The 26,498-nt window shown below is 49.4% G+C and overlaps 1 protein-coding gene across 1 annotated transcript; it reads left to right on the top strand.

Annotated features, from left to right (window-relative positions):
- LOC100623656 (sulfotransferase 1C1) lies at positions 523-26,498 on the top strand. Its single transcript, XM_003354702.4, has 8 exons — positions 523-836; positions 8,226-8,425; positions 10,946-11,074; positions 19,810-19,907; positions 22,664-22,790; positions 23,579-23,673; positions 24,944-25,124; positions 25,191-26,498. Exons 2-8 carry the CDS (start codon positions 8,254-8,256, stop codon positions 25,301-25,303), a joined length of 915 nt encoding a protein of 304 aa, XP_003354750.1. The 5' UTR covers positions 523-836; positions 8,226-8,253; the 3' UTR covers positions 25,304-26,498.

Here is a 26,498-nt window from a genome sequence, read left to right as displayed (position 1 = left end):
CCTCACCAGGAAAATGGGAAAATGATGGTACCAATCTGGCAGGACTGTGGAAAGGATTTTTAAATTATACTAATACAAGTAAAGCAACGTAGAAATAAATGAAGACAAACCGATTTTAGAAATGCGCGGGTGCTCCTGCAGCATACGCCACAAGGATATTTTGTGATCACAGAATTGTGTGAGGTACCCAGATGGTTCAATTAAACAAGCAAAACAAAATTAAAATGGCTGGTTAGTAGTTATCAATAAATGGAATCCTAAGCAAACAAATCACCCTGCACCTTTAACTTCTGACTTTGATTCTGTTAGAACATCATGTACACTCTATTCCAGGAGTGGCCAGCAGGCCTTGTCTTTCAGCCAAACCTTATCAATGGGAAGTCAAGGTTCAGGAAAAGGCCTTAAGGAATTCCTTGAGCAAGAGTTCCCGGCCAGTTACTGAGTTGCCACACCAGAGAAGCCACAGAACTGCTGCCCCTAATATTCTGATTCCAAACGGTTTGCCAGGGTCAGGAACGGGTGGCCACAGGCCAGGACAGTCTGAAACCAAAGGCCAGGCTGTGCTACAGAAACACGCACAGAAGGCCACGACCAGGGCTTCCATTGGCTGCTTCCCTCACTTCCGCCCTCCACCCCGAACCCTTAAGTCTAGCCCCATCCCCACCTGCCTTAAGCAGATCCTGCTCCAGGGAACCGAGCGGCAGGACCATTGCAGGAGCAGCTCCCGGGGCCTCCACGCACGCGCACACAGCCGGGGCTGCAAACGCGGGAAACCCCTGGAGGAAGGGCGGGAAGAAAGAAGTCGTCAGGGCCAGACTGCAGGAGCAGAGATCAAGGTCTGTGAGTCTCTGTCCTTTCCCCAAGCCTCCGTCCCTGGTCCCAAGGCAGCCTTCCCCGGAGTTCGCTGTGGTGCCTGAGTGAACGCCACACAGGGTCTGCCCCCTTTTGCGCAGGTATCAGGCCGCCACCTCCGCAAAGCAAGGCCCGTCCTAGTTCTTCAGCCAGGGGACACGCCGGGGTCTCCAAAGTGGGGGCCCAGGCCACCGAGGACCCCGGGACTGGGCTGTCTGCTCAGGGCGTCACCCCGTACAGGTGTCCCTGCTGTTGGCTGGCAGTCGTTTTGGAAAGAACAGGTGGGGGAACCACGTCAGACTTGGGGCCTTTGTGGGCAGCCCTCAGAGCCAGGCTGACCAAAGGGTGCCAGCTTTCCTGCGGCTGCAGAAAACATTCCTACCCTGACCTGTCATCCCCAGGATGGGCTCAGGCTGGGCAGCCACAGGACTTACAGGTCTAGCAGAGCCCTTTACCGGGCGGGAGGATGGCCAGAAGCTGGCGGGTTCCAGGACCCTGAACCTCGCCCAAGGAGGGGGACTGAGGTCCAAGCACACACACACACACCCCCCCCCGGGGGGGGGGGAGGAGGCCAGGGTGGCGGTTTCACAGAGAGAATAAAGCCAGCTTCCACTCTTGAGTCACCAGGTGAGCAGGACATTGCTCCTGGGCTCAGAGGCTGAAGCTAGCTCTTTTACAGATTTCCAGAGCAGTTTGCTCAAGTACAGCCATTTTCCTATGCCCTTGAAATTGTTTTGTACTGAACTGAATATGTTTAGATTAGCTTTTAATTTAAAGAATCTGGTTATCAGGTACGTCTTGTTTCTTTTCTGACTCAGTGTAAGAAGTTTAAAAACTTTAAATACCAGGGAGGTCCTTTCTGCCAGTTTACAAGATAAAGAGGTTTTATTTAAGCCAGTAATAATAGATGAAGGAACTTCCAGTTCCAATGACAAGGCCAAATTACTAGAAAATCCCCCAACGCAAACACCAAGAAATTCTAGACACACAACGGTGTTCTGAGTGTGGAGCCCAGTGCGGGCATTCCGAAGAGGGGCTGAACCGCAGCCCGCCACCTGGAAGTGGGTGCAGATGCCCACCTGTGACTGTCAGGAGGGGGCAGCTCTGCCAGGAGGGCATCTGGAGTCAGACGCCAGCCCCCCTCCAAGGGCTTGGCCTATTCAAAGTGCTCAGGAGAAAACGCATCCTCACATTTTCCTCATGGATGAGGAGGCTCAGCCATGTCCTGGGCTGTACAGGAAACCAGTCTCCCCTGGGAATTCATGATCTGGGCATGTGCCCCACACCCACTTGGTCCAGCAAACGCAAGGCAACAAGTTAGCACAAAGCTAAGTCTCAGGGAGTTCCCGTTGTGGCTCAGTGGAAGCGAACCTGACTAGTATCCATGAGGACATGGGTTTAATCCCTGGCTTCACTCAGTGGGTTAAGGACCCAGTGTCACCATGAGCTGTGGTGTATGTCACAGACGAGGCTCGGATCCCACGTTGCCATGGCTGTGGTGTAGGCTGGCAGCTGCAACCCAATTCCACCCCTAGCCTGGGAACTTCCATATGCCTCTGGTACAGCCCTTAAAAAAAAAAAAAAAAAAATTAAAAAAAAAACTAAGTCTCAGGTTAGTTGATACCCTGAGCCCTGCCAGGCATGTTCTCCAGAGAGACCAGCCCTTGGCAGGCTGCACAGGAGCTGACATGTGTCCCCATGAGAAGGAACTCCCAACCCAAATGGAAACCTCAAACCAGCAGCAAGGACAGCAGAGTAAGACACACCCCCGCACCCCATGAACCGCAGGTAGTGAGAATATATAGCCATCAGTATTTAAAAGATAGACAAGGCCCAGCCAGAAAGAGCACTGGGAGTTTGGCGACATAAACTCATGCAGAACACCTCCCCTGCCTGGGGCTGGTGGGGGGATCAGTGGAGGGGGTGGGGGGGTCCCGGATGCAGGGGGGAGGGGGGCAGGGCCAGGATTTCCCCAAACATGGAAAGCACACACATATAGTTATCTAGGGGTCTGGGAAACAAATGAGGCTTTTTTTTTTTTTTTTTTTTTTTTTTTGGCTTTTTAGGGCTGCATCCACAGCATATGGAGGTTCCCAGGCTAGGGTTAGAAACAGAGCTACAGCTGCCGGCCTCCACCACAGCACAGCAATGCAGGATCCTAGTGGTATCTGCGACCTACACCATAGCTCATGGCAACGCCGGATCCTTAACCCACTGAGCAAGGCCAGGCATCCCTGTGGATGCTAGTCAGGTTCGTTTCCGCTGAACCATGGCAGGAACTCCCAAATGAGGCTTTTGTTTTTCTCTTAAACTTTTCTTTAGAGAAGTTTTAAACTACACGATTTTTTTTTTTTTAACAGTTAAAGAACACCTGTGAACATTCTCCTAGATTCACCAGCTGTGACTTTTGCCGGCGCTGCTGGCTCTCTGCCCTGCCCCTCCCCACCCCCATATATCTGTGCACATAAACATATGCCTCTATGCAGATGCCTGTGGACAATAAAGCATCGGTGAGACAGTCTGACCCTTGACCCCACATGTTTCAGCCAGGATCTTCTAAGAACAAGGACAGTCTCTTTCCCTACAAACACTGCCAAACACATGGTCTAGGGCCAATTTCTCCAGCCACCCCAATAACGTCGTCCAGGGCTTTCTTTGCAGCCCAGAATCCCAGTGTCTCTTGCACTGCATTTGGCTGTCGCTTCAGCCTCTTCTAATCTGGAACCTCGCCCCCAGCTTAAACCATCTTGTCCTCTTTTGCCGTCTCTTTCCACGCTATTGAATAATCTTTTGAAAAATGCAGGCCAATTGTCTCATAGAACATTTCATAGAATATCCAATGATTTCTACATGATTAAATGCAGGTTAAATCAAACTGAAAAGCTTTTGCACAGCAAAGGAAACCAAAAAGAAAACAAAAAGACAACTTACAGAATGGGAGAAAATAGTTTCAAATGATGCAACTGACAAGGGCTTAATCTCTAGAATATATAAACAACTTATACAACCCAAGAGCAAAAAAACCAATCAATCAATGGAAAAATGGGCAAAAGACCTGAATAGACATTTCTCCAAAGAAGATATACAGATGGCCAACAAACACATGAAAAAATGCTCAACATTGCTGATTATAAGAGAAATGCAAATCAAAACTACCGTGAGATACCATCTCACACCAGTCAGAATGGCCATCATTAATAAATCCACAAATAACAAGTGCTGGAGGGGCTGTGGAGAAAAGGGAACCCTCCTGCACTGTTGGTGGGAATGTAAACTGGTACAGCCACTATGGAGAACAGTTTGGAGATACCTTAGAAATCTATACATAGAACTTCCATATGACCCTGCAATCCCACTCTTGGGCATCTATCCGGACAAAGCTCTACTTAAAAGAGACACATGCACCCGCATGTTCATTGCAGCACTATTCGCAATAGCCAGGACATGGAAACAACCCAAATGTCCATCGACAGATGATTGGATTCGGAAGATGTGATATAGATACACAATGGAATACTACTCAGCCATAAAAAAGAATGACATAATGCCATTTGCAGCAACATGGATGGAACTAGAGAATCTCATCCTGAGTGAAATGAGCCAGAAAGACAAAGACAAATACCATATGATAGCACTTATAACTGGAATCTAATATCCAGCACAAATGAACATCTCCTCAGAAAAGAAAATCATGGACTTGGAGAAGAGACTTGTGGTTGCCTGATGGGAGGGGGAGGGAGTGGGAGGGATCGGGAGCTTGGGCTTATCAGACACAACTTAGAATAGATTTACAAGGAGATCCTGCTGAATAGCATTGAGAACTATGTCTAGATACTCATGTTGCAACAGAACAGAGGATGGGGGAAAAAATGTAATTGTAATGTATACATGTAAGGATAACCTGACCCCCTTGCTGTACAGTGGGAAAATAAAAAATATATATTAAAAAAAAATAAAAAATAAATAAATGCAGGTTAAATGTTGTTACTAGGAAACTGCCAGGTCACGTTGTCAACATCTGACTCTGTACCGGGCAGTCCTGCACTGGGCTCGCTGGCTGAGAGCACTGGCTCAAGGTGGTCGCTGCTACTTCGCTCCATCACAAAGGCACATTTTCCACGTGTAATCTGAGGTCTGGGAACTTGTAATAGCCTATTTCTCTCTCATTTTATCCAGTGGTATTCAGATCCATTAATGACTTTTTATAGAAATTTCTGTCATTCCTTCCTCATTTACTAGCTGGCATTCTTCATAGAGATCAGCTGAGGCTTTTTTCTTTTCTTTTCTTTTCTTTTTAGGGTCGCACCTGTGGCATATGGAAGTTCCCAGGCTAGGGGTCCAATCGAAGCTGCAGCTGCCAGCCTATGCCAAAGCCATTGCAAGGCAGGATCCAAGCCCCACAGTTCACAGCAATGCCAGATCCTTAACCCACTGAGCAAGGCCAGGGATCAAACCTGCATCCCCATGGATACTAGACAGATTCTTAACCCACTGAGCCACAATGGGAACTCCTCAGCTGAGGCTTTTGAAAAGCAATCCCAGAGCCTGGCAAAGCCAATGCAGATGTCTGGAGAAGCTCACCTTCAAGACAGAGCAGAGAAGCCCGCACATCAAGGGCTGTTGTTGGTCCCGATGCAGGAGAAACGACAGGCAACTTAGGAAAAGACACTTTGAGCAGAGCTGAGTGCTGGCTGCACAGATTTGAGCCTGGGGTTGCCAGCAACATAAACACATCCACTAAGACAGGTGAGGAAAAGTCACCAACCACATGAGATAAACATATTTTCAACAAACAATATCTGTGAGTGAAAATAGTGGCAGTGGTTGGAACTAAGAACATGACCAGACTCAATACAACTGTAAGAGGAAATTGTAAAATAGAAGTGGGCTGAAAAAATGTCAAACTGTAGCCAGAGACGCAGGGCAAGGAGAGGCCAAGAGGTCTGAGGACAGAATGAGAAGGTCAAACACAGAGCCAGCTGGAGTTCCAAGGAAAGACAGAGAGAAAGAGAGTGTGTTTCCAAATCTATGAAACGCGTGATCGTTGAAGTCAAAAGGTACAAGTGCCAGAAAAGATAAAAACAAATACGCACAAGACTAGATGTTGCCCTATAAATCTAAAAACAACAAAGATGCATTTTTTTTTTTTTCTTTTTCGGCCACACTGGCAGCATATGGAAGTTCCCAGGCTGGGTATCAAACCTGAGCCACCAGTGTAGCCCTGTTGGATCCTTAATCCACTGTGCCACAGCAGGAACTCCTAGGAAATATTATTTTTTAAACTAGGAAAGAAGATTTCCTATTGTGGCTCAGCAGAAACGAATCTGACTAGCATCCATGAGGACACAGGTTCCATCCCTGGCCTTGTTCAGTGGGTTAAGGATCTGGTGTTGCTGTGAGCTGTGGTGTAGGTCGCAAATGCAGCTCAGATCCTGCATGGATGTGGCTGTGGTGTAGGCTGGCAATTCGAACCCTAGCCTGGGAACCTCCGTATGTCGCAGGTATAACCCTAAAAAGACCAAAAAAAAAAAAAATAGAAACAGAAAACTAGGGAAGAAAGACATTTTACTTACAAAAGAACTCTTTAAGAGAGCAAAATTCTCAGCCAGAAAACAGTGAGGTAAGGAGGTTGAAAGAAAAAGGCAAGGAAAAGGTATAAGCTACCCCCCATAAAGGCTGTGCGGACCCCTCAATAAGTAAAAGAATCAACAGATTGTGGTCTGTCTATACAATGGGATCTTCTTTGGTTGTAAACAAATAAGTAAACTGGAATGTCAGTGTCATGGACCCACAGAGATAAAGCTCAAAATGTTACGATGAGTGAAGTAAGCCAGACCAAAAAAAGAGAACTAAAATCCTAAAAAATGCAAAATCATCTACAGCAGCACATAAAGCTAATCAGTGGTTACCTGAGGATATGGAAAATAGGGACGGGCTGGAGAGTGGAGTACATCTTCCTTTTTAAATTTTTTATTATTTATTTATTTTGGTCTTTTTGTCTTTTTAGGGCCGAATCCACAGCATATGGAGGTTCCCAGGCTAGGGGTCTAATCAGAGCTGTAGCCACCGGCCTATACCACAACCGCAGCCACGCCAGATCCAAGCCATGTCTGCAACCTATACCACAGCTCACCGCAACACCACATCCTTAACTCACTGAGCGAGGCCAGGGATCAAACCCGAATCTTCATGGATCCTAGTTAGGTTCGTTAACCACTGAGCCACAACGGGAACTCCTGGAATACATCTTCTTGATTGTGATATTAGTTTCATGGATGTAGACATACACAAAACTTATCAAACTGTAACATTTTAAAATGTGCCACTCATTAGACATCAGCAAAATATGAGATGAGTGTCCATAAATTTAAGAAATGAAAAGTTGTCCAGTGTGGCTCTGTCGGAAGTTAATTACTTCACTAAATCTCACAAATCTAGGAAATTAAGCTTAGAAAGATGGCAATTCTTAAATGCTCTTAAACATTTATAAAGTAAGTCAAACTTTCTGAACTTTCAACCTAAAACCCCAGGTTTAAATATTAAATTGCTTAGCAGATCACCTTCTCCCAGCAAGGCTCATCTGTTACACAGTCCAATACACAGGAAGTTCCTTCTGCATTGTAAATACTTACTAAATATGCCAAGATGATTCTTAAGCCTAAAAACAGGAACGCTGTCCTTGACTGTATCATGTTTCTATAATGAATTTAAGATTTCAAGAAACTGAGAACAAATTTACCTACCAAGGGACCAGTCACCCCATCCCAAGCCAACCAGGATTAATCACCACCCCCCATCCCAACCCCACACCCAGCAAATAGCTGCCCTTGGCTGCAGGTTTGGGGTAGACATGCCATCTGGGGCTACAGACCCAGGCTGCCACACCAAGGCCTTTCCACGGTTGTTGTGCCAACAGGGATCACACACACACATGCATGCACACAAGCTCGCCATCCACCCACCTCCCAGGCCATTTCAACGCTGGTTTGTACCCGCCCAGCGTACATGCTGGCTCCATTCTGGCCTCTTTTTGCTCCAATGCAACAAGCTTCTCGGTGGTCCTCAACCTTGTGCCCAGCTTGGCTATCCCCTCCTCACTCGGCCATCACTGCCTGACCCACCTCCTAGCTCCATGTCCCTCTGGCCTTTCCTCCCTCAGAAACATATTCATGTCTTTACATCCTGAAACGAAGCCGTTTAAAATGCTTCAGGCTGTCCCGGCCTCTGCTTCTCTCATTGAACATTATACATAGTCATGAATTCCCAGTGCATCTCTCCTAACTTTCGCAGAGAATTGTTTTTTGGGGGTGGGGGGAAATAACGGAATGACTGTTTAATGCTTAGAAATGAAACATGCACATCTTTCTTTTCAGCCCCTGGGAAAGAGGTCCACAGAGAAAGATGTCCTGGGAGGAGATGAAGGATCTCCAGCTGGAGGAGAAACCCCTGCCACTGGAAACCAAAGAACTGAATGGAATCCTGATGACCAAGATGATGAGCGACAATTGGGACAAAATCTGGAATTTCCAAGCAAAACCTGATGATCTGCTCATCGCCACCTACACAAAGGCAGGTAGGTTGGAGGCCGTGGCAGCGTGGAGGGGCCTCTGGTTTTAAACCCCGGGGTTTCACCAGGGAGGCCCCTGGGGGAATGAAAACCAGACTCCCTGATGGGCTCAAATCGCCCAGGATCCAGGATCCTCCTTTTTATTTAGGAGATAATATTTAGATACATTTTATTTATTTAGATAGAGAAAGAGGTGGCGGGCATCCCCCATCATCCAAGGACTGGCGGAATCACAAATCTTCTTGAAAGCACAGAGTCTGAGAAAGAGCACAGATGTTCTTACAGGAAACTCTGTCTTCGTCCCCCGAGCTCTCCCAGAAGCAGAGACAGGGGCGGAGCGGAACGCTTTCCCCCAGTGCAAAAAGTGCACATAGCGTTGGGTGCAACCCGCACAAGTACAGTGGCACGGGCATGGGTTGGGGGTGGGGCACTTAACAGAATCTTGCAGGCAGAGGAGGAGCCTGCGGACCCCCGGGTGGGAGGAGGCCGAGCAGCCAGGCTGGTGCAGGGGTGGAGCACGGAGGCCAGAGGAACCTAGAGGCGGAGGAAGCCAGAGGCAGGCTCTGAGGGTGCCCCCCAAGTTATATGTTTATCATTTCAAGCAACGGGACCGAGGGATAGAGAGAACTGTCAGCTGTCACTCTCTGGGAAAGTCTCTGTGGCCTCTGGGTCCTCAAGGGGAGTTCTCGAGGGTCACAACCAGAAAGCTTCCAGGATCCCCTTCCCCTGCGGCCCCTGACTGTTGCGGTGCATTTCTGTCTTCCCTGGTTGGGTCAGAACTGCCTCCCAAACCTCACACTGCTGCTGGGCCGGGAAGGGGCCTCCTGTTCACCCCTGTGGGCAGTGTTCAGTCTAGCCAGAATCATCTGTCTGGCTTGCAGTTCTCTTGCCTAGATCTGAACTTAAATTTGTATTGTGCCGGCGTTCCTGCCATGGCTCAGTGGAAATGAATCTGACTAGCATCCATGGGCACACAGGTTGGATCCCTGGGCTTGCTCAGCATTGCCTTCAGCTGTGGTGTAGGTCACAGATGCGGCTCAGATCCCACATTGCTGTGGCTGTGGTGTAGGCCAGCGGTTACAACTCCAATTCAACCCCTAGCCTGGGGACCTCCATATGCCCAGGGTTCAGCCCTAAACATACAACAACAACAACAACAACAAAATTATGCTGCACCACAGAGCAGAAACTTATTTTCAGTTTAGCTTGGAAATGATTCAGTCAGCCCCCAGGCTCTCCTTCCACTCTCTCTCCAACCTTATTCCCCCACCTCCCCCACCAACCCACCAATAGCCCTCCACCCCCACCCCCACCCCCATGATCCCTGCTTACACTTCCCAACCAGGAAACAACACTCACCTTCATCCTGCTCCCTCCTGGGCTTTCCCTCCCTGGGATGCTCTGCCTTCTTAATGCAGGAGGACACCCTCATTCTGGTGACTCTTGACCCCAAAGAGAGCATCTCAGCTGAGCCCACCTACTCCTCCTCTGAGTTCCTGTACCCCTCAACCTGTATGGCTCTGTTTGGACCATCCACCTTTCAGTTATGTGTGTACATGTCTTATGTATCAGTGAGGACCAGGCCTGGCCAAGACTCGGACACCAGATACCTTTGATGTAAAGAGGAAAATAGCTGTTTGGTAGACAGGGAGCACAGTCTAGCTCTTTGCCCACTCACATGTCCCTTCACACACCTCTTCTGTATCAGTTGAGATTCGGTTTGGCCACACGTGTCCGAAAATTCAAAATAACGAGAAAGAAAAGGCAGTCTGGAGGTTAAAATCCCATGCTAAAACGATAGCTGCCTCAATTACCAGAACCTGTGTGTCCTTTGAACTTTCTATTCCACCATTTTAGGCTTAGATTTTGGTTTTATCGCCAATGTGACGGCTGGAGCTCCAGCCATCACATGCACATTCCAAACAGCAGAGAGGAGGTAGGAAGGGAGGAGTAAGGTCATATCCCTGCCCTTTAAAGACAACTTCCCAAAATGTAATGGCATGGCCCACATGTAGCTGCAAGAAAGACTAAAACAATGTAACTTCTGAGCCAAGTGGCTATATGCCCAACTAAAAATTGAGGCCCTGTGAATTTGAGAAAGAAGGGAAGAATGGATATGGACTAGGCGAGATGTGGTCTCGGTCATGTCTTATCTCCTCCAGGGAGACTGCAAGCTCATTAGGCAGGAATCATGGATGCTTCTCCCTATGATCCGTTGAGTCAATATTCTTTCACTCAAGCTACATTTACTAGGTGCAGAACTCTATGCAAGGCATGGGTGACAAAGGGAGAAAAGGGACAGTGCCTGCCTCTGTAGAAGTCTCCGTTTCACAAGGACACAGGTCTATGAGAGGCCCGGACAATGAGCACAGGCCAGTCCACCCGGGCGTCACACGGAGGAGGTGACCAGGGAGCTGCTTCTGCTCAACAAGCAAGGGTGACTTTTGTTGAATACATGGATAATCCAGGATGTAGAGTTAAGGTGAACAGTGAGTATGTGGACTCCAGGATAACTAACCCTTCTAGGCACTACCTGGACACAGGAGATTGTGGACATGATCCATAATGACGGGGACGTGCAGAAGTGCCAGCGGGCCAACACCTTCGACCGGCACCCTTTCATCGAGTGGACTCTGCCACTGCCCCTCAATTCAGGTACGTGCCCAGCTGGGCCCTGTGGGACTGTCACCTGTGCTGGGAGGTTTGCACCTGGGAGGAGAGTTACAGAAACTATTTCCAAAGGGAACTGGAAAGGAGTTTGAAGAAGTTTCAGGTCAACACACTCCTTTCAACTGGGGGAAAAAAAGACCCCGTGAGCTCTGTCCTAAAATACGTGACTGGGCGGCTTCAGATACACCTTCCCCCTGTTTCTTGAGAACTCAAATGTCTAGCATGGGGGAGGCAGGGTTGAGGACACCCAGCCTCCAGCAACCAGGACCTGTTCCTGGAGCACTATGTTCTATTAAATTTTACCCACCACCTGCCTGCCAGAGAAGCAAGATAATTCTGTATAGAACTGTTATAATCAAGGAATGCCTGTGCTTCACAACAAAGATGCTAATAGAGCCCAGAGCTCCCTTGTATAGCTTGCAATCAATAAGGAATAAAGGGCATCATTGTACAAATATAAATGTAATAAATTCATTGAGTAAATGAAAAAAAATAAAAATAAAAGTAAGTTTTCTTTAAAAAAAAAAAAAAAGAGGGAGTTCCCGTCATGGCGCAGTGGTTAACGAATCCGACTAGGAACCATGAGGTTGCGGGTTCGGTCCCTGCCCTTGCTCAGTGGGTTAACGATCCGGCGTTGCCGTTGCCGTGAGCTGTGGTGTAGGTTGCAGACGCGGTTCGGATCCCGCGTTGCTGTGGCTCTGGCGTAGGCCGGTGGCTACAGCTCCGATTTGACCCCTAGCCTGGGAATCTCCATATGCCGCGGGAGCGGCCCAAAGAAATAGCAAAAAAAAAAAGACAAAAAAAAAAAAAGAGGAATAAAGGGCATGTTTTGGGGTTTTTCTTTTTCTTCTTTTTTTCTTTTTTGATTGCCCTTCATGGCATATGGAAGTTCCCAGGCCAGGGATCGATGTATGCCACAGCTGCAGCCATATCAGATCCTTAACCCACTGGGCTGGGGGTCTAACTGGCATCTCCGCAAATACAAGCCAGATCATTAATCTGCTTAGATACAATGGGAACTGAAAAGGGGCATGTTTGTGTAGAGTAAATATTAGCAAAGAGTAGCTCTTGTAACAGTTTAGATTCTTGGCAACCTCAAGCAAGTTATTAAACCTCTCAAGACCTAATCTTTCTTCATAGATTGAGCCAATTATTCTGGCACCATTGGTTGAAAAATATGACCTCTTCTCCCATTGAATTGCCATGGGCCTGTCACCAAAATCAAATAACCATGTGTGTACATTCTGGATTTTCTATTCTGTTCTTCTCTACTTTATCTTTATGCCGACACCACACTGTTTGATTACTGTAGCTTTCTGTGTTTTGAAATCAGAGTATAAGCCTCCAAAGGTTTTCTTCTTTTTCAAAGCTCCTTTGGCTATATTAGGATCTTTGCTTTTCCATATAAATTCTAGAATCAGGTTGTTAGTTTCTACTGAAGAGAAACAAACCTGCTGATATTTGGTTGGGATTGCATTATCTCTGTCAGTCTACTTGGGGAGAATGATACCCTAACAAAATTTAAATTTTTCTGGTCTATGAATATGCTTTCTCTCTTCAGTTACTTAGGCCTGCTTTCATTTTCCTCAGCAAGGTTTTGTAGCTTTCATTACATACTGTCACATTCCCCCATCAAATTTAACCATAAATGTTTTCATTTTAGGCTATTATAAATGGTAGTTTTATATTTCTAATTTTTAATTTCTTGATATATTTAATTTCTTGATATATTTAATTTCTTGATAATTTCTTTATATATTGAAATATAATTGATTTTTGTATCTGATTTGGCATCCTGCCACCTAACTTATTAGAATAATAATAATTTTAATTTCTTGATATTTAATTTCTTGATATATTTAATTTCTTGATAATTTCTTTATATATTGAAATATAATTGATTTTTGTATCTGATTTGGCATCCTGCCACCTAACTTATTAGAATGAGTAGCTTTTCTGTACTTTCTATTGAGTTTTCTGCATAATCATGTCTTCTGTAAATAAAGAAAATTTAACTTCTTCTTCTAGTCTATTAACTTCATTTTCTTGTCTTATTGCTTTGGCTAGAACCTCCAGTGCCATGTTGAATAGAAATCAAGAGAGCAGGTCCCTTGTCTTGTTATTAACCTTAGGGGAAAAGCTCTCAGGTTTTACCACTAAGAATGATGCTAACTGTAGCTTTTTTGTGTGGCCACTCTTTATCACCCTGAAGAAGTTCCTTTCTATTCCTTGTTTTCTCAGAGTTTTTCATGTTATATCAGTGTTGGATTTGGTTGAAATAGTTTTTTAGCTTGGATTTAATTCATCTATTTTCATTCATTCTTTGTTTGTGGCTATAATTTTTTCTCTGATCACTATTTTAAATGTACTTTGCTTTGGCATGTAATGTTTTCTGTACATCTCATTTCATCATGTTTTAGAGTTTCTCTAAGTTTACACCAGAATTGTTTAGTAAATGGTTTTAATTTCCAGATAGAAGGTTTTTTTGTTTTTTGCTTTTTGTTTTTTTTTTATTTGGGGCTCTGTGTTTAATTTGTAATGTTGCGTTGTGAACACCGAGTGTGCAAATGCCCCACTGTGGCTGGTGTAGGTAGAATACGCAGTTTGACTGCCACGTATGGGCCTGCGATGACATCTGCTCAGCAGGGTCCTTAATCACAGTTTTGCAGGGTTTCCCAGAGCGGCCAGGGTCTCCAGGCAGCAATTACTATTTCAGGGGTAACAGTACAGGGTTCTCTGACTCCTGGACTGGAGGAACCTGTGCAGCTGGTGCAGAGGCACCTGCGGTGGGGGACATCCCAATGTCGTGCCGTTGGGGAGCGTCTCTCCCTCTCCTGGGTCCTGATGTTACCATCCAAAACTTGGTCATCTCCAGGGCGAGCCCTGCCAGGGGCAACATGGTCTGAGGTGTGGGTGGACCTGGGGGTGGTGGGGAGGTGGCCTCCCAAGAGACGCCATGAAGGGCCTGAGCATCGGCTGGTGTTCAGTTGTGAGCAGAGATGCTGGAGGCCCAGGAGACTGTTCAGCTAATGCTCCCTGCTCATGAGCAGGCCTCCGAGGGCCATGGGAACCGGTGAACCTTGCAGGGGAGGCAATGGCCATGACTGAGCCTTGTGGGGACTCCATCCAATTGTGGGGACCCTGTGTGGGTGGCAGCTTCACCATCCAGCGATGGCCCCATTAAAACTGTAATGAGATCATTAAAGTGAGACTTGCCAGCCAGACAACCTGACTTGATTACACTGGCCGGCCACTGCCTGGTTGATAATCGGAGACAGGGTGTTAGGATCATTTCAGCATCACTTGGCACCATTTAACATAAAGCGGGGTGAGTTTCTGTGGTTCCATGGCCAAAACCCTCCTTGCTGGGCCGGCCAGCATCTGAACCCAGCCATCCTGTGGAGCAGGTACCACTGGCTGAGTTTGTCCCAGCATTTCTCCTGGGACAACCATCGGCCGAGGGGTCTGCCGGCAGCCCTGTGACCCAGGCTGTCAGCTGCAAGACCCAAGTGCACAACCAGGAGCAGATATGCAATGGATGAGTCAGGGGCTCCTCTGGGGAGGGCAGTCTGGATTCTGATCAGGGTAGGATGTCCTTCCCTGGACCAAGAGGTCTAAGGTGGGATGGGCACCTGGCCCGAGTCTACTGAGAGTGACCTCTGGATTCTCGGCTTCCTTCTAATTTCATTTCCTAAGGTCGCTGACAACCCTTGGGTGGAGGGTGTCGTTTCAACATCCTGGGATCCGCATTCCACCAGGGGACCCTGCTGCTACAATGGTTTTGATAAATTTGCTTTAGTTAACAAAACCTTTTAACCCAAATAGCAAGGCAGAGCCCGTGGCCTTGGCTTTGTGGCTGGTACTGGGCCATGACGTGGGCCAGGGAAACCCATGTAATCGAGATCTCTAAGCAGTTTGGTGGGTTTTCCCCTTCAGTTTCTCTGCTGTAAGAGGGTCACCCTGCATAAGCTGCCCCCAGTCGAGTCACCAGCACCTGGACCATGGCCAGGCGATCGGACACTCAAAGTGGTGAAGGGACATTCACATGGCGAGTGGGTGTGATAATGCCAGAGGACTGGAGTACCTGCAGGGACTAATGGGGAGTCTTCAGAGACCCCCAGAAGTTTGCATAGGGGTCGGAGAGCTGAGGGGAGCTGGCAATTCAGCAGGAGTGGAGCCTAGGGTTAAATGTCTATCCACCTGGAACCGTCTACTGTTTAGTAGCTTGAGCAGCATTCTCTGGGCGGGCCACCGTGTTGCTCTGCCGCTTGGAGCTGGTAAACTGCATGGATCCCCCACAGGACTCAGGGCCCAGGACTGCACAGCTTAGAGGGGAAATGGGTACCCTGATCTGAACTTGTGATGTCAGGTGGGATAAAAAAGAGGAGCATCTACCTGGCTAAGAAGGAGGTGACGTGGACTTCTCCTGGGGCACAGCAGATTGAGGAACTGGCGTTGGCACTGCTATGACTGGGGTTCGATCCCTGGCCTGGGAACTTCTGCATGCTGCGGGCTTGGTCAAAATAAAAAAAAGAGGGAGGTAACTTGATGGAAGCAGAGTTTGCCCAGGAGGCCAGAGGAGTTCATGGAGGTGTCCTAATGGTGGCTGTGTACCGTGGCTCCAGCAGAGGGTGGCAGCATCCCATAAACCAACCTGCCTCAGGGACCAGTGTCCAAAGTCTGGGAACAAAGAGGGCCATTATCTCTCAGCACTTTGGACAGAGCCTGTGCGTCCCAGCCATGAGCGCTCACACTCACACACACACACACCACGGCTGCAGCATCGCTGGAGGAATAGGGTCTGAGAGGGGCTGTCTGATACCTGGGAGGGGCTCCCCCAGGGCCTGAAACAGGCTTGTGATTTGGATACAGAGTCTGTGGTCGCATCACACATGCTTCAGCATCTGCAGACGTGGGCTCAGACACAGAGGGACCGTAATGGACACGCATGAGCTGTCTGTCCGTCTCCAGGCGGGGGCACCCCAGCGTAGCTCTCCCTGCATCATGAAGCTGTCCTCTTGCCATTGTGCAGCCCAGGCTGCCAGCCCATTGGTGACTGCCCAGGAGTCAGGAGAAATGCCGTGCCTGGGGCCTGGTAAGCTGCGTGGAGCCCCCAGCTTACCAAGGGGTAGAGCCAGACTCCTTGCGCCCAGTTCTGCCAGTCAGCCAAGCCTTAGACCCTCCCAGGCCAGCGGTGTGCCTTCAGGAAAACGCGGCACAGCCTTCCAGCTTCCCTCAGGCCCCCACATGCTGCTCCTGGACGCCAGTGAGTGGGGCTGAGCTGGGAAGCCACACCTTCCCGTGACATGGAAAGGCCTGACAGCAGGTGTTGCCGCTAGCATCCCAACAGTGGGGCCTCAGTGAGTATGCCCCATGGGTGGGCTCCCGACCCCAGCTGGACGGGACTGTGTGCAGGGCACTGGTGCTGTCTCGAAGGGCCCAGTAGGCTGACAGTTTCCATCCCAGGGCAGCATTTGGTGCAGACCCACGGGCAGAACCCCCAGGCCGCTGGGTGGAGCCATGCTTCACTCAGAGGCTCCTCAAGGCATAAGTGGGTGTTACAACGATTCTAAGTCTGAGCCGAGAGGGACCAAGGCCAGTTTGCTGGATTCTCCCCATGGAAGGAAGCTGGCTGGCGAGTAACAGCACAAACAGGCTTTGGTAGAACCAGCCCTGTGCTGTCTCCCGAAGGTGAGAGACCTACTGTGTGCTCTACCTGCCTGGGTGGAGGGACCACACTCAGCCCAGAAACTCACTGCAAGTGCTGGTTCTCAGATCCTGGCCAGGCGAGGCCCATCCTCTCTGCACATGTTGTGTTCCTGGGTGGAAGTCCCCCCAAACGGTCCTCAGAGGCCCCCAGAGCAGAACACCCCCCACCCCACAATCTGATGGCAGAGGCATCCATGGCCGGGTGAGTGAGTTTAGATCTTGTCTGCACAGGCTCCATGCAACATCAGGGACATTCACATCACCCACGGGCAGCCCAAGGAAGGTTCCTGGGTGCCCTCGAAAGTAAAGCAATTCTGTTCAGCTCTGAAGTTGGCTTTGGGGAGCCTGCACGACCAGTATTACTGGAACCAAGTATATAAAACATCACTCAGCTGCATCCAGGACTGCAAAGCCGGGCCCCCAGCTCCTTGGGCATCACCTGCCGTCTCTGTAGCGTTGGGCATGGGGGCTTCCGTGCAGGAGGCTCTGCCTTTAAGTATTGATGGTCAATTGTTAATCTCCACTTGTTGGTGGCTATTTTAGCCCTGGCCAGACTATTCCAGGGGGAGATGGTGGCCTAGTTGACCCAGGGTCAAGCTTCAGCTGAGGTTGTGGTGCGTTTATTGTTTACCCCGGAGCAGACAGCTGGACAGGCCATGTTTGGCAGCTCCCATAGGAAAGGCCAGGAATCGGGGTTTGTTTCACAGGCGTGTCACTAGGGATGACGTCCCCTACCTGTAACAGGAAGAGAGGGCCAGGGCCACCTCCTCTGGCAACATCCAGATTGGTCCCTTCAAACCAAAATCAGCAGGAGTTGTGGTTGTGGCTCAGCAAAACTGAAACTGACTAGTATCCATGAGGATGAGGGTTTGATCCCTGGCCTCGATCAGTGGGTCAAGGATCCGACATTGCCATGAGCTGTGGTGTAGGGTGCAGGTGTGGCTCAGATTCCACGTTGCTATGCTTGTGGTGTAGGCCGGCAGCTACAGCTCCAATTTGACCCCTAGCCTGGGAACTTCCATATGCCTTGGTGCAGCCCTAAAAAAAAGAAAAAAATAAATAAAACAAAATAAAACCAGTAGGGGTCTTATCCGATAGGTGCTAGGCAGGCGAGAAGCTTTTTTCCTGAAAGTTTGTTCAGATTATAGTTTTCAACACTCGTTCTATTCCACTCTTTTATTTTTTTAAGTATTCTTTTATTTTTCATTCATACCCATGGCATATGGAAGTTCTCGGGCCAGGGATGAACCCGGGCCAGAGCAGTGACCAGACCTGCTGCAATGACAACACCAGATCCTTAACCTGCTGAGCCACCAGTGAAGTCCTGTCCCACCATCTTAATATTTTCAGGAACTCCAAGCTGTGTCTTTATCTTTGGACCTTTCCCTGTCTGCTGTATTGGCCACTTTCTGACCCTATTTTAACCTTTTTATGTATCTCATTGCCATCTTCTTGGCTGTTTTCTTGCTTTTCATCAATATCCTTTCTTAAATTTTCATTTAAATCTATTTTCATTGCTTATGGTTTACTTTTCATTTATGTCATTTTGTCTTTTCCTTCTGTTTTTTTCTTAAGTTCGATCTTTTTGCATTTCTCCCGGTTTTTTGTTTATTTCTGTTTTTAATTTGTGTTAATTTCTGAAGTAGTTTGGGCGAGGGCGAGGGGTCATAGACACAAGTGTTTGATCCAAGATATTTAATTCAGTTTGGAGTGCTGCGTTACAGTTTTGTTCAGCTTTGTAGTTGGCTTCGGGGAGAATTTTCATCAGGTTAAAGGCTTTGGTTTGCCTTTTCTCCCATCCAAGTACTAACCAGGCCTGGCCCTGCTTTTGTTTGCCTTTTCTGATTTGCATAGTGTTTCCTGTCTAACCAGGTCTGCTTTTTTCTGTTTGTGGCCAGAGTTCCTAGCCAAGGGCACCCTTTTCTGTTCTGCACCCCATAATGTGCATCCCATTATGGGGTGGCCTGGGGGGGTGGGGCAGGAAGCACCTTCTCCCAGCGGCTGTGTCTTACTTCAAACCCCTTCCCTGAGGTCAGCGCCCTGCTTGGTAAGTCCCAGCCCGTGGTCAGCATTTGAACATCTGGGCCTGGGACTCCTATTTTCAGAGAGGATCTAGTCTGGGGTTGATCAAATGGTCCTTGCCTTGGTCCTACTTTTCACAAAGCCTCTGAAGCTTCCCTCTACGTGCTCCACGCCCTCAGACTAGCTGGTCTCCGACCCTGGCTTTCTGCTTTACTGACTCAGAAAATCTACTTGATGTGATAAGGCTCAATTCTCATCTGAAACTATACCCCAGCCCCGAGAACAGTCCTGGCCTGTGACTAGTAGCCCCTGGAGTCCTTGGCCTTGAAAGTAAAGGTGGAGAGAGGGACTGCAGGTCTCCTGATGGAGTCCCAGGGGCTGCACACTTGGCCCAGTGGCCTCCCTCCTCAGGACGGATGTCAGCTCTCCTCCGTCTCATTTCTTCAATTCTTGCTCCAGCCACAGAAGCCCCAAAGAACAAGAATCAAAGTACATGGAGTTCCCATCGTGGTGCAGTGGAAATGAATCTGACTAGGAACCATGAGGTTTCGGGTTCGATCCCTGGCCTTGCTCAATGGGTTAAGGATCCGGTGTTGCCATGACACCTGATTCACTTGGGAACCTCCATATGACGCAGGTGTAGCCCTAAAAAGCAAAAAAAAAAAAAAAAGAATCAAAGTGCATTCTGGGGTCACAGTTGTCACCAGCCTCAAACCACCCCCCCAACCCCAGCATCCTTACCTGCCCACCCAGCACACACACCTGTGCCCCTGAGACATGCAGCATCCTGTGGCCGTGGTGGTTTTCAGTATGTTGGCAGTGCTCTCCTCCACCAGACCGGACAGGAGCACTGTCATCAGGGGCAAACACAGACATGTGAAACCCGAATGTCAGGCAGAGCCACGGAGGGTGAGTCTGCTTCCGGGTGTTTGATAGGATACCCATGAGGCTGCGTAGAAATGTTTCACTTGAGTGGCAACTTCTTTCAGGTCTGGATCTGGCCATCAAAATGCCTTCTCCGAGAACACTGAAGACTCACCTGCCTGTTCAGATGGTCCCACCTTCCTTCTGGAAAGAAAACGTGAAGGTCAGGACAGCCAGCTCTTGAAACCCAGTTTTGACCCATAGAGTCAAAAATGTCAGAAGTTCCCATTGTAGCTCAGCAGTAATGAGCCCAACTAGTAGACCTACACGTTCTGGCTGGAGCAGAGTGCAAGACTGCTTTTGAGTCTCTGCTCTGGTTTCCATGGTGTTCATGGCTGCCTCTTGCCACCTTCTATCTCCAAACAAGGTGCCACAGAATCAAATAGGTTTTTCCCTGTGTCAAAATGCTACCCCACCTCCGATTTGCTTCCCTGAGGTCGCCATGACTTTGAAGCCGTCTTGATTTATTTTCACAGACCGATAACTTAATGTTGCTATTCCAGAACCAGTATTATTTCCAGATGCCGCCGGAGATTCAAAGTCAGAAAACACATTAACACTTGGTTTGTCATCAGATTGACAGCTTCTTTTTGGGAAGCTAGGCCTTCGAAAAATGTAAACATCTCCATGGCAGCGCCTCCCTTTATCTGCTGAGAGTTGTAGGTTATTTGAGTAGGAAGTGAGCTTGGTCTGCACTTTTCCTTCTGTGATGGAGTGGAAATGTAAATAGTGTTGATGTCAGGTTCTTATTCATGCAGTCGGAAAATGAACTCCACGAACACACAGGCAGCAAGCAAGCAAAGTCTTTGTTAAAGGAAAACAAACAGCTCCCAGGGTTGCTGGGAGGAGAAAAGAAGAGCACCCCCCGACACACACCTCTGTTGTCCTATAGGGATTTTTATGCCTTAAAGATGGGGGGGTACAAGTGTGGGGTCCAGAGAGATATGGTTTTCTCCCATTGGCCTTACTCAGTTACCCATATTGGTCCTTGTCCCATAGGGCTTTTGGGATTGGAAATGTAAGTTTTATGATTTCTTTGTCCTTCTCTTTCCTTAGACTGAGTCACCCTTCCTCTCATTCCTTTTCTATCCATTGAGGAGTGGGTTAGGGATTAAGGTCCGTGTGGGGGAAGGTGCATTTCCTATAGTAAACAGCCTGTGGGGCATTACTTTCTGGAGCCCTTAAACCACAAATGTTAATCAATAGCCATATCAAGGAATGCCCCGAAACCCATGCTCCTACACCGACTACCTGAGTTAGTATTCTGCCTCAGTGTCCCCCTGGAATTCCTGCTGTGGCACATCGGAAAGGAGTCTGACTAGGAACAATGAGTTTGCGGCTTCAATCCCTGGCCTCACTCAGTGGGTTAAGGATCTAGCGTTGCTGTGGCTGTGGTGTACGCCAGCAGCTGTATCTCTGATTTAGCCCCTAGCCTGGGAACATCCATTTGCGATGGGTGCGGCCCTAAAAAGCAATAAATAAATAAATAAATAAATAGTGTCCCCAAAGATATCCCATCCCAGTCACCAAACCCCTGTAACGCCCCTTAAAAGTGGACTTTGTGGGTGTAATGAAGGCTCTCAAGCTGGGAAGTTATCCTGGGTTGTCTGGGAGGCCCTAAACTCAGGATCCTTGAGAGAGGGGGGAGGTGAGAAGGTCAGAGGATGAAAGAGGCATCACATCTGACACAGAGGTTGGCGAGCCAGGAGTCTGGAGCCAGGGATTACGGGTGCCTCCAGGTTCCAGGTAGCTTCTCCCTGAGACCCACTAGAGGGAAGCAGCCCTGCGACCGGCTGGAATCCAGCCCAGGGAAACCTGGCTTCTGGACCATAAGAGAGTAAATCTCTTGGGCTCTACAGTTGTGGTCATTTGTTACAGCGGCAATAGAAACTCAGTCAGGTGGATCTCAGGCCCAGGACATGTACATGCATGACTTTCACTCACACTGGCCATCTGACTCCAAACCTGGGTCATTTGAACAGGCGCCCCGTCCAGCCCCGGCTTCCCTGTTTTGGTGACTCAGGGTTTGATTTGCAAAAACAAAAACAAACAAAAAGCTATAAGCCACAGCAGCATTGAGAACTGTGTTTACTTAACAACAAGGCCTTGCTGTTGGGTCAGACTGTTGGTTCATGATCATGTTCATGATCACAGGAGAGGAGACCGGCAGGGGGATGGGCCAGGGAGCAGAGTCCAGGCAGGTCTGGGCTCCTGGGAGGGGCCGTGGGGGAAACACAGCTGGGGCTGCAGGACCCGCGATAATTCTCTTAGAGGAAAGCACCACGACCGACCGGGTGATGGGTCTGGACTGGTGCTCGGCTCTGCGGAGTAATGAGACAGGGGGAGCATTCTTGAAAAAGCATCCACGTGTGTCCACCCCCCCCAACCCTCCCTGGAGACCAGAGGGCAGGGGCTGGGGGTAGGGGAAGGCCCAGAAGCCTGATAGTGCCTCTGCTTTTCCCAGGAGGCAGGTCACCAGCAGGTCCAGGTGGACCTAGCCCTGCCCTCAGGGCCCTGCAACCTTGTCGGAGACAAGATCCACCTGTGAGGCTGCAGTTGCAGTGCACAGACCGAGCAAAGGTCCCCTCCTACCTGAGCCTAAAGTCCTGTGCAACCTCCTCCCACACCCTGAAAAGTCCACCTGGCCTCCTGGACCTCCAGGAACGTCAGAATTAGGGGGACGGTGGCACTGGTCACACACAAACCAGGACACTTTGGAGGGGTGTCTCAGTGACTATGCTGAGACCGCAGATGTCACTGGACTCTGCTGGGCAAACCGGAAGAGGGGTCCCGGAAAACACCTGCCAGGACTGGGATGACCTTCTGAGGGTCTTCCAACAGCACGGGGCTCTGCCCTGAGCAGTAACCTCTTCTGTCCTGTTTCCCTTGTGTCTCCATCCCCTGCCTGGCTGATGGCAGATCATCTACATGGCCAGAAATGCCAAGGACTCCCTGGTCTCCTACTACCACTTCTCCAGGATGAACAAGATGTTCCCGGACCCCGGACCCTGGGAGGAATACATCGAGGCGTTCAAGGCTGGGAAGGGTGAGCTGAAGACCTGTTTAGCCCCCTACTCGCACAGAAAGCAGGGCCCGGCTGAGCTGTGGGTGTGGAGGCTCTGGGAGGACACAAGTGACACACTCTGACTAGGTCCCTGATGAGGTGTAGCTCAGACACCAGACAGCTGGGGGCAGAGGGTCAGGTGCCCAGCGGGTGAGGGCACAGAGTTCTGGGGAGACAGCTGGTCCCTGAGACCCACGGGTCGGCCTCGGCGCTTAGACCCCATCCTAACCCTCTGCCTCCCGTTTGGGACCCTGAGGTCTGGGTCAGGGGGAGCTCAGCGACACCAGCCACAGAGGTCAAGGTCACAGCAGGAGGAGGGGGAGGGCGGAGAGTGGCTTTGGGGGCCATGGAGGACACCAGCGCACCTCTCCCTCAAATATGCCACCGCCTAAACATCAAGTCGTTAGGACTCTTCAGCAGTAAAGGTTTCCTTTCCAGATCAGCCTGTTAGGGGACAATATTGATCACAAAATGCTGGTCTGGGCTCCAGGCCGCCACGTGAAGAAATCCAGGCCCTGCATCCTTTTGTCCGTGGGCTGGTCTCTCATGTGGGAGGAAGTTCCAGGGTGGAAACATAAACCACAGAATCCAGGAGATGTCTTATCACCTCCCTAAATACTAAAAAAATCCAGGGTCTCTGCAAATGAGGATTCTGCCCGGGGCCTCTGCCTTCTAGTTGTGGTCGTTGAGCGACGTCTTTCACCTGAGACAGCCACGCAGGTTTTCTAAGTTGCGGCTGCTCTTGATGCCTGTCTCCCGCCTTCCCTCAGTGCTGTGGGGCTCCTGGTATGACCACGTGAGGGGCTGGTGGGACGCCAAGGACCGGCACCGCATCCTCTACCTCTTCTACGAGGACATGAAGGAGGTGAGGGCATGCTGCCACCATCATCTGCCCACTCCCCCCCACCCCCTTTCCAGATCAGCTTTATCCTCAGGCCCTATAACCACTTTTTAAAAAAATCTTCTAATTATTCTTTGCTTCTGTTCACAATTTCAAGAAGATCTGGAAACATCACATTTTATGATCACTTTTTCTTTTTTTCTTTTCTTTTTTTTTTTTTTTTTCCCTTCACTTTTTAGGGCAGCAGCTGCAGCATATGGAGGTTCTGAGGCTGGGGGTCAAATCAGAGCTGCAGCTGCTGGCTTACGCCACAGCCACAGCAACGCCGGATCCGAGCCACCTCTACGACCTACACCATGACTCACAGCAACGCTGGATCCTTAACCCACTGAGCAAGGCCAGGGATGGAACCGACGTTCTCATGGATGTTAACCAGGTTCATTTCTGCTGAGCCACAATGGGAACTCCCCTATAATCACTTTATAACCTGATCAATCCTGATACTTAAGGACCATATTTCTTCACCCACAAAACGTGTCTCATCTGTTTGTGTCTCAGGAAATTATTGTGAACATTTATAGTCATTGTAAAGTATCTTCTGGTGCTCAGGAAAGCTAGCTCCCTCCCTCCTCCACACCACAGACCCACACCATATACCGAAGTTTTGTCCCTATGGATGCTGGCGGGATGGGTCCCACGTGTGGGAACAGAGGGCTGGTTTCTACATTCACTGGATGTGTGGCATGAGTCACTCTGGTGACCCAGAGCCCCGAGCCCTAGAATCATAAAAGTGCCCCATGTGCCAGAGCCAAGAGGCCCTCTAGGATACGTCAGAAGCTCCAGGTCCTTCTCCTGCATCTCTGTGAAGGAGAGAAAGGACCTCATCCAGAAAGGACCTCAACCAGAAAGGACTGGGCACAGGGTGCTGACTTCTGGATCAGCAGGAGAACCCTTATCCACCCCGTTGCTAACCTTCTGTCACACCCACAGCCCTGCTGTCTCTCACAGCCTCAGCCCTAGTCACGTTCCTTCTCTCTGCATCTCCTCTCTCCCTGCAGAGGCAGCATGTTTTCTGGGCAGGTCTTGCATCCGCATTCACTTTCATTTCCCTCTTGCGCAGTCAGCCTCCTGTCCCGGCAGCCCTGGCCAGGCCAGCACTGTCCACAGTCACCCCTGCAGGGGACGTGTTGAGCCGAACCCTTGATTCATCCTTCCCCAAACAAGACTTGTCCAAACAGAAGGTCACCCCTTAAGGGAACCCCCAAACCACTGTGTGCAACTCTTCTACATATAGGACCCAAAGCGGGAAATTCAGAAGATACTCAAGTTCCTGGAGAAGGACATCTCGGAGGAGGTTCTGAATAAAATCATCCACCACACCTCCTTTGACGTGATGAAGCAAAACCCGATGGCCAACTACACTACCATACCCACCAGCATGATGGACCACTCCATCTCCCCGTTCATGAGGAAAGGTGCGTGAGACCCCACCTCCCCCGCCTCCCCCGGCCCCGACTCACTGAGACTTGGCCTCCTTTTAGGGGTGCCTGGCGACTGGAAGAACCACTTCACGGTGGCTCAGAACAAGGACTTCGACGAGGACTACGAGAAGAAAATGGCGGGGACCACCCTGACCTTCCGCACAACCATCTGAGCCCCGACCCCACGAGACCTTAGATGTTTGAGCCTCAGGATCAAGGGCACTTAGAACAATGCCTCCCCGCCCCCCATCCCGAGCTTTGCGCACTGACCGTAGACCCTCTGCCACAGTGATTCACGAGATGTGATCAAGCCCTGAGTAGAAAGAAGTTTACGATTAAGTCACAGGATCGTTCACAGAGACCACCCCTGTCAGGTGCTGGAGCCCAGCAAACACCTATCCTCAGGTCCCATCACCTGCCTCCCAGGAGCAGGCTCGAGAACGAGATCAGAACTTCAACACAAGAGGCACGAGAGATGCAGAGATGAAGGCTGGGCTCCAGGAAGGTGGGGAGAGGGGCCAGTTCTTACCCCCAGGGTCCAGAGGGTGGATCAGGGGAGCCAGGACAGGGTTTCACACCTCGGACCAAGTCAGTAACCAGACCAGGGACCAAAACCGGCGATGAGTGTGAGGGGCACTGGATTAACACAGGGCCGGAAGCCAGAGATTTTAGATGCCAAGTAGACAAGAGAGGGGGAACCCCTGGAGTTAGCCTGAGAGAGAGTGATGTGGAACAAGACACCCAGCGCCACGTGCACATTAGGGCAACGTGACCGTCATGACTCTAGGATAGTTCCTGTGATGCTTCTTAGAGGCTCTGAGCAGAACTTAACTGCACATGCAGTCATGTTCTGGTTCTCATTAAAACCTGCTTGAGAAAGGGTCACTGTTATTCTGACAAGGTGTATGAAGGTCAGTGCATTATTTAAAAAAATCAGGAAGGTTCTTTTGGTGGGAGTGGCATTCTCCATGCCACCCAGTCATCCAACACAGAAAGTCATCTCAGCACCCAGAAACTAAGCAAGCCCTGTTTGCATCTTTGTCTTTCACCCTCTAAGGCAAGTGTGGGATCATTAACCACAGGATGAGGACTTTGCACTGCGAGGAGGACAGGCAGGGGTGCTGGGCCGGCAGGATTACAGAACAAAGCCATCAGTGAACACCCCCACCTAGTTTCCTCAGTGTCACCTCTGAAATTTAGGCAGCCAGCACCGAACGCCCCATTGTGTGGCACACAGGAGGCAAGTCAGAACATAGGCAATGCATGCAGTTTACAAGTAGGCAACGCTTGTCTTTCTTCCTCTATAAATCGTAAAATTCTTGTTGATTTAATTCTAAAAATAAATTCCATTTTTAGAGTCTTATTCCA

The sequence above is a fragment of the Sus scrofa genome, chromosome 3, assembly GCF_000003025.6.
Source record: "Sus scrofa isolate TJ Tabasco breed Duroc chromosome 3, Sscrofa11.1, whole genome shotgun sequence".
NCBI classification, from domain to species: Eukaryota; Metazoa; Chordata; class Mammalia; order Artiodactyla; family Suidae; genus Sus; species Sus scrofa.
This window is presented reverse-complemented; position numbering and strand designations above follow the sequence as displayed.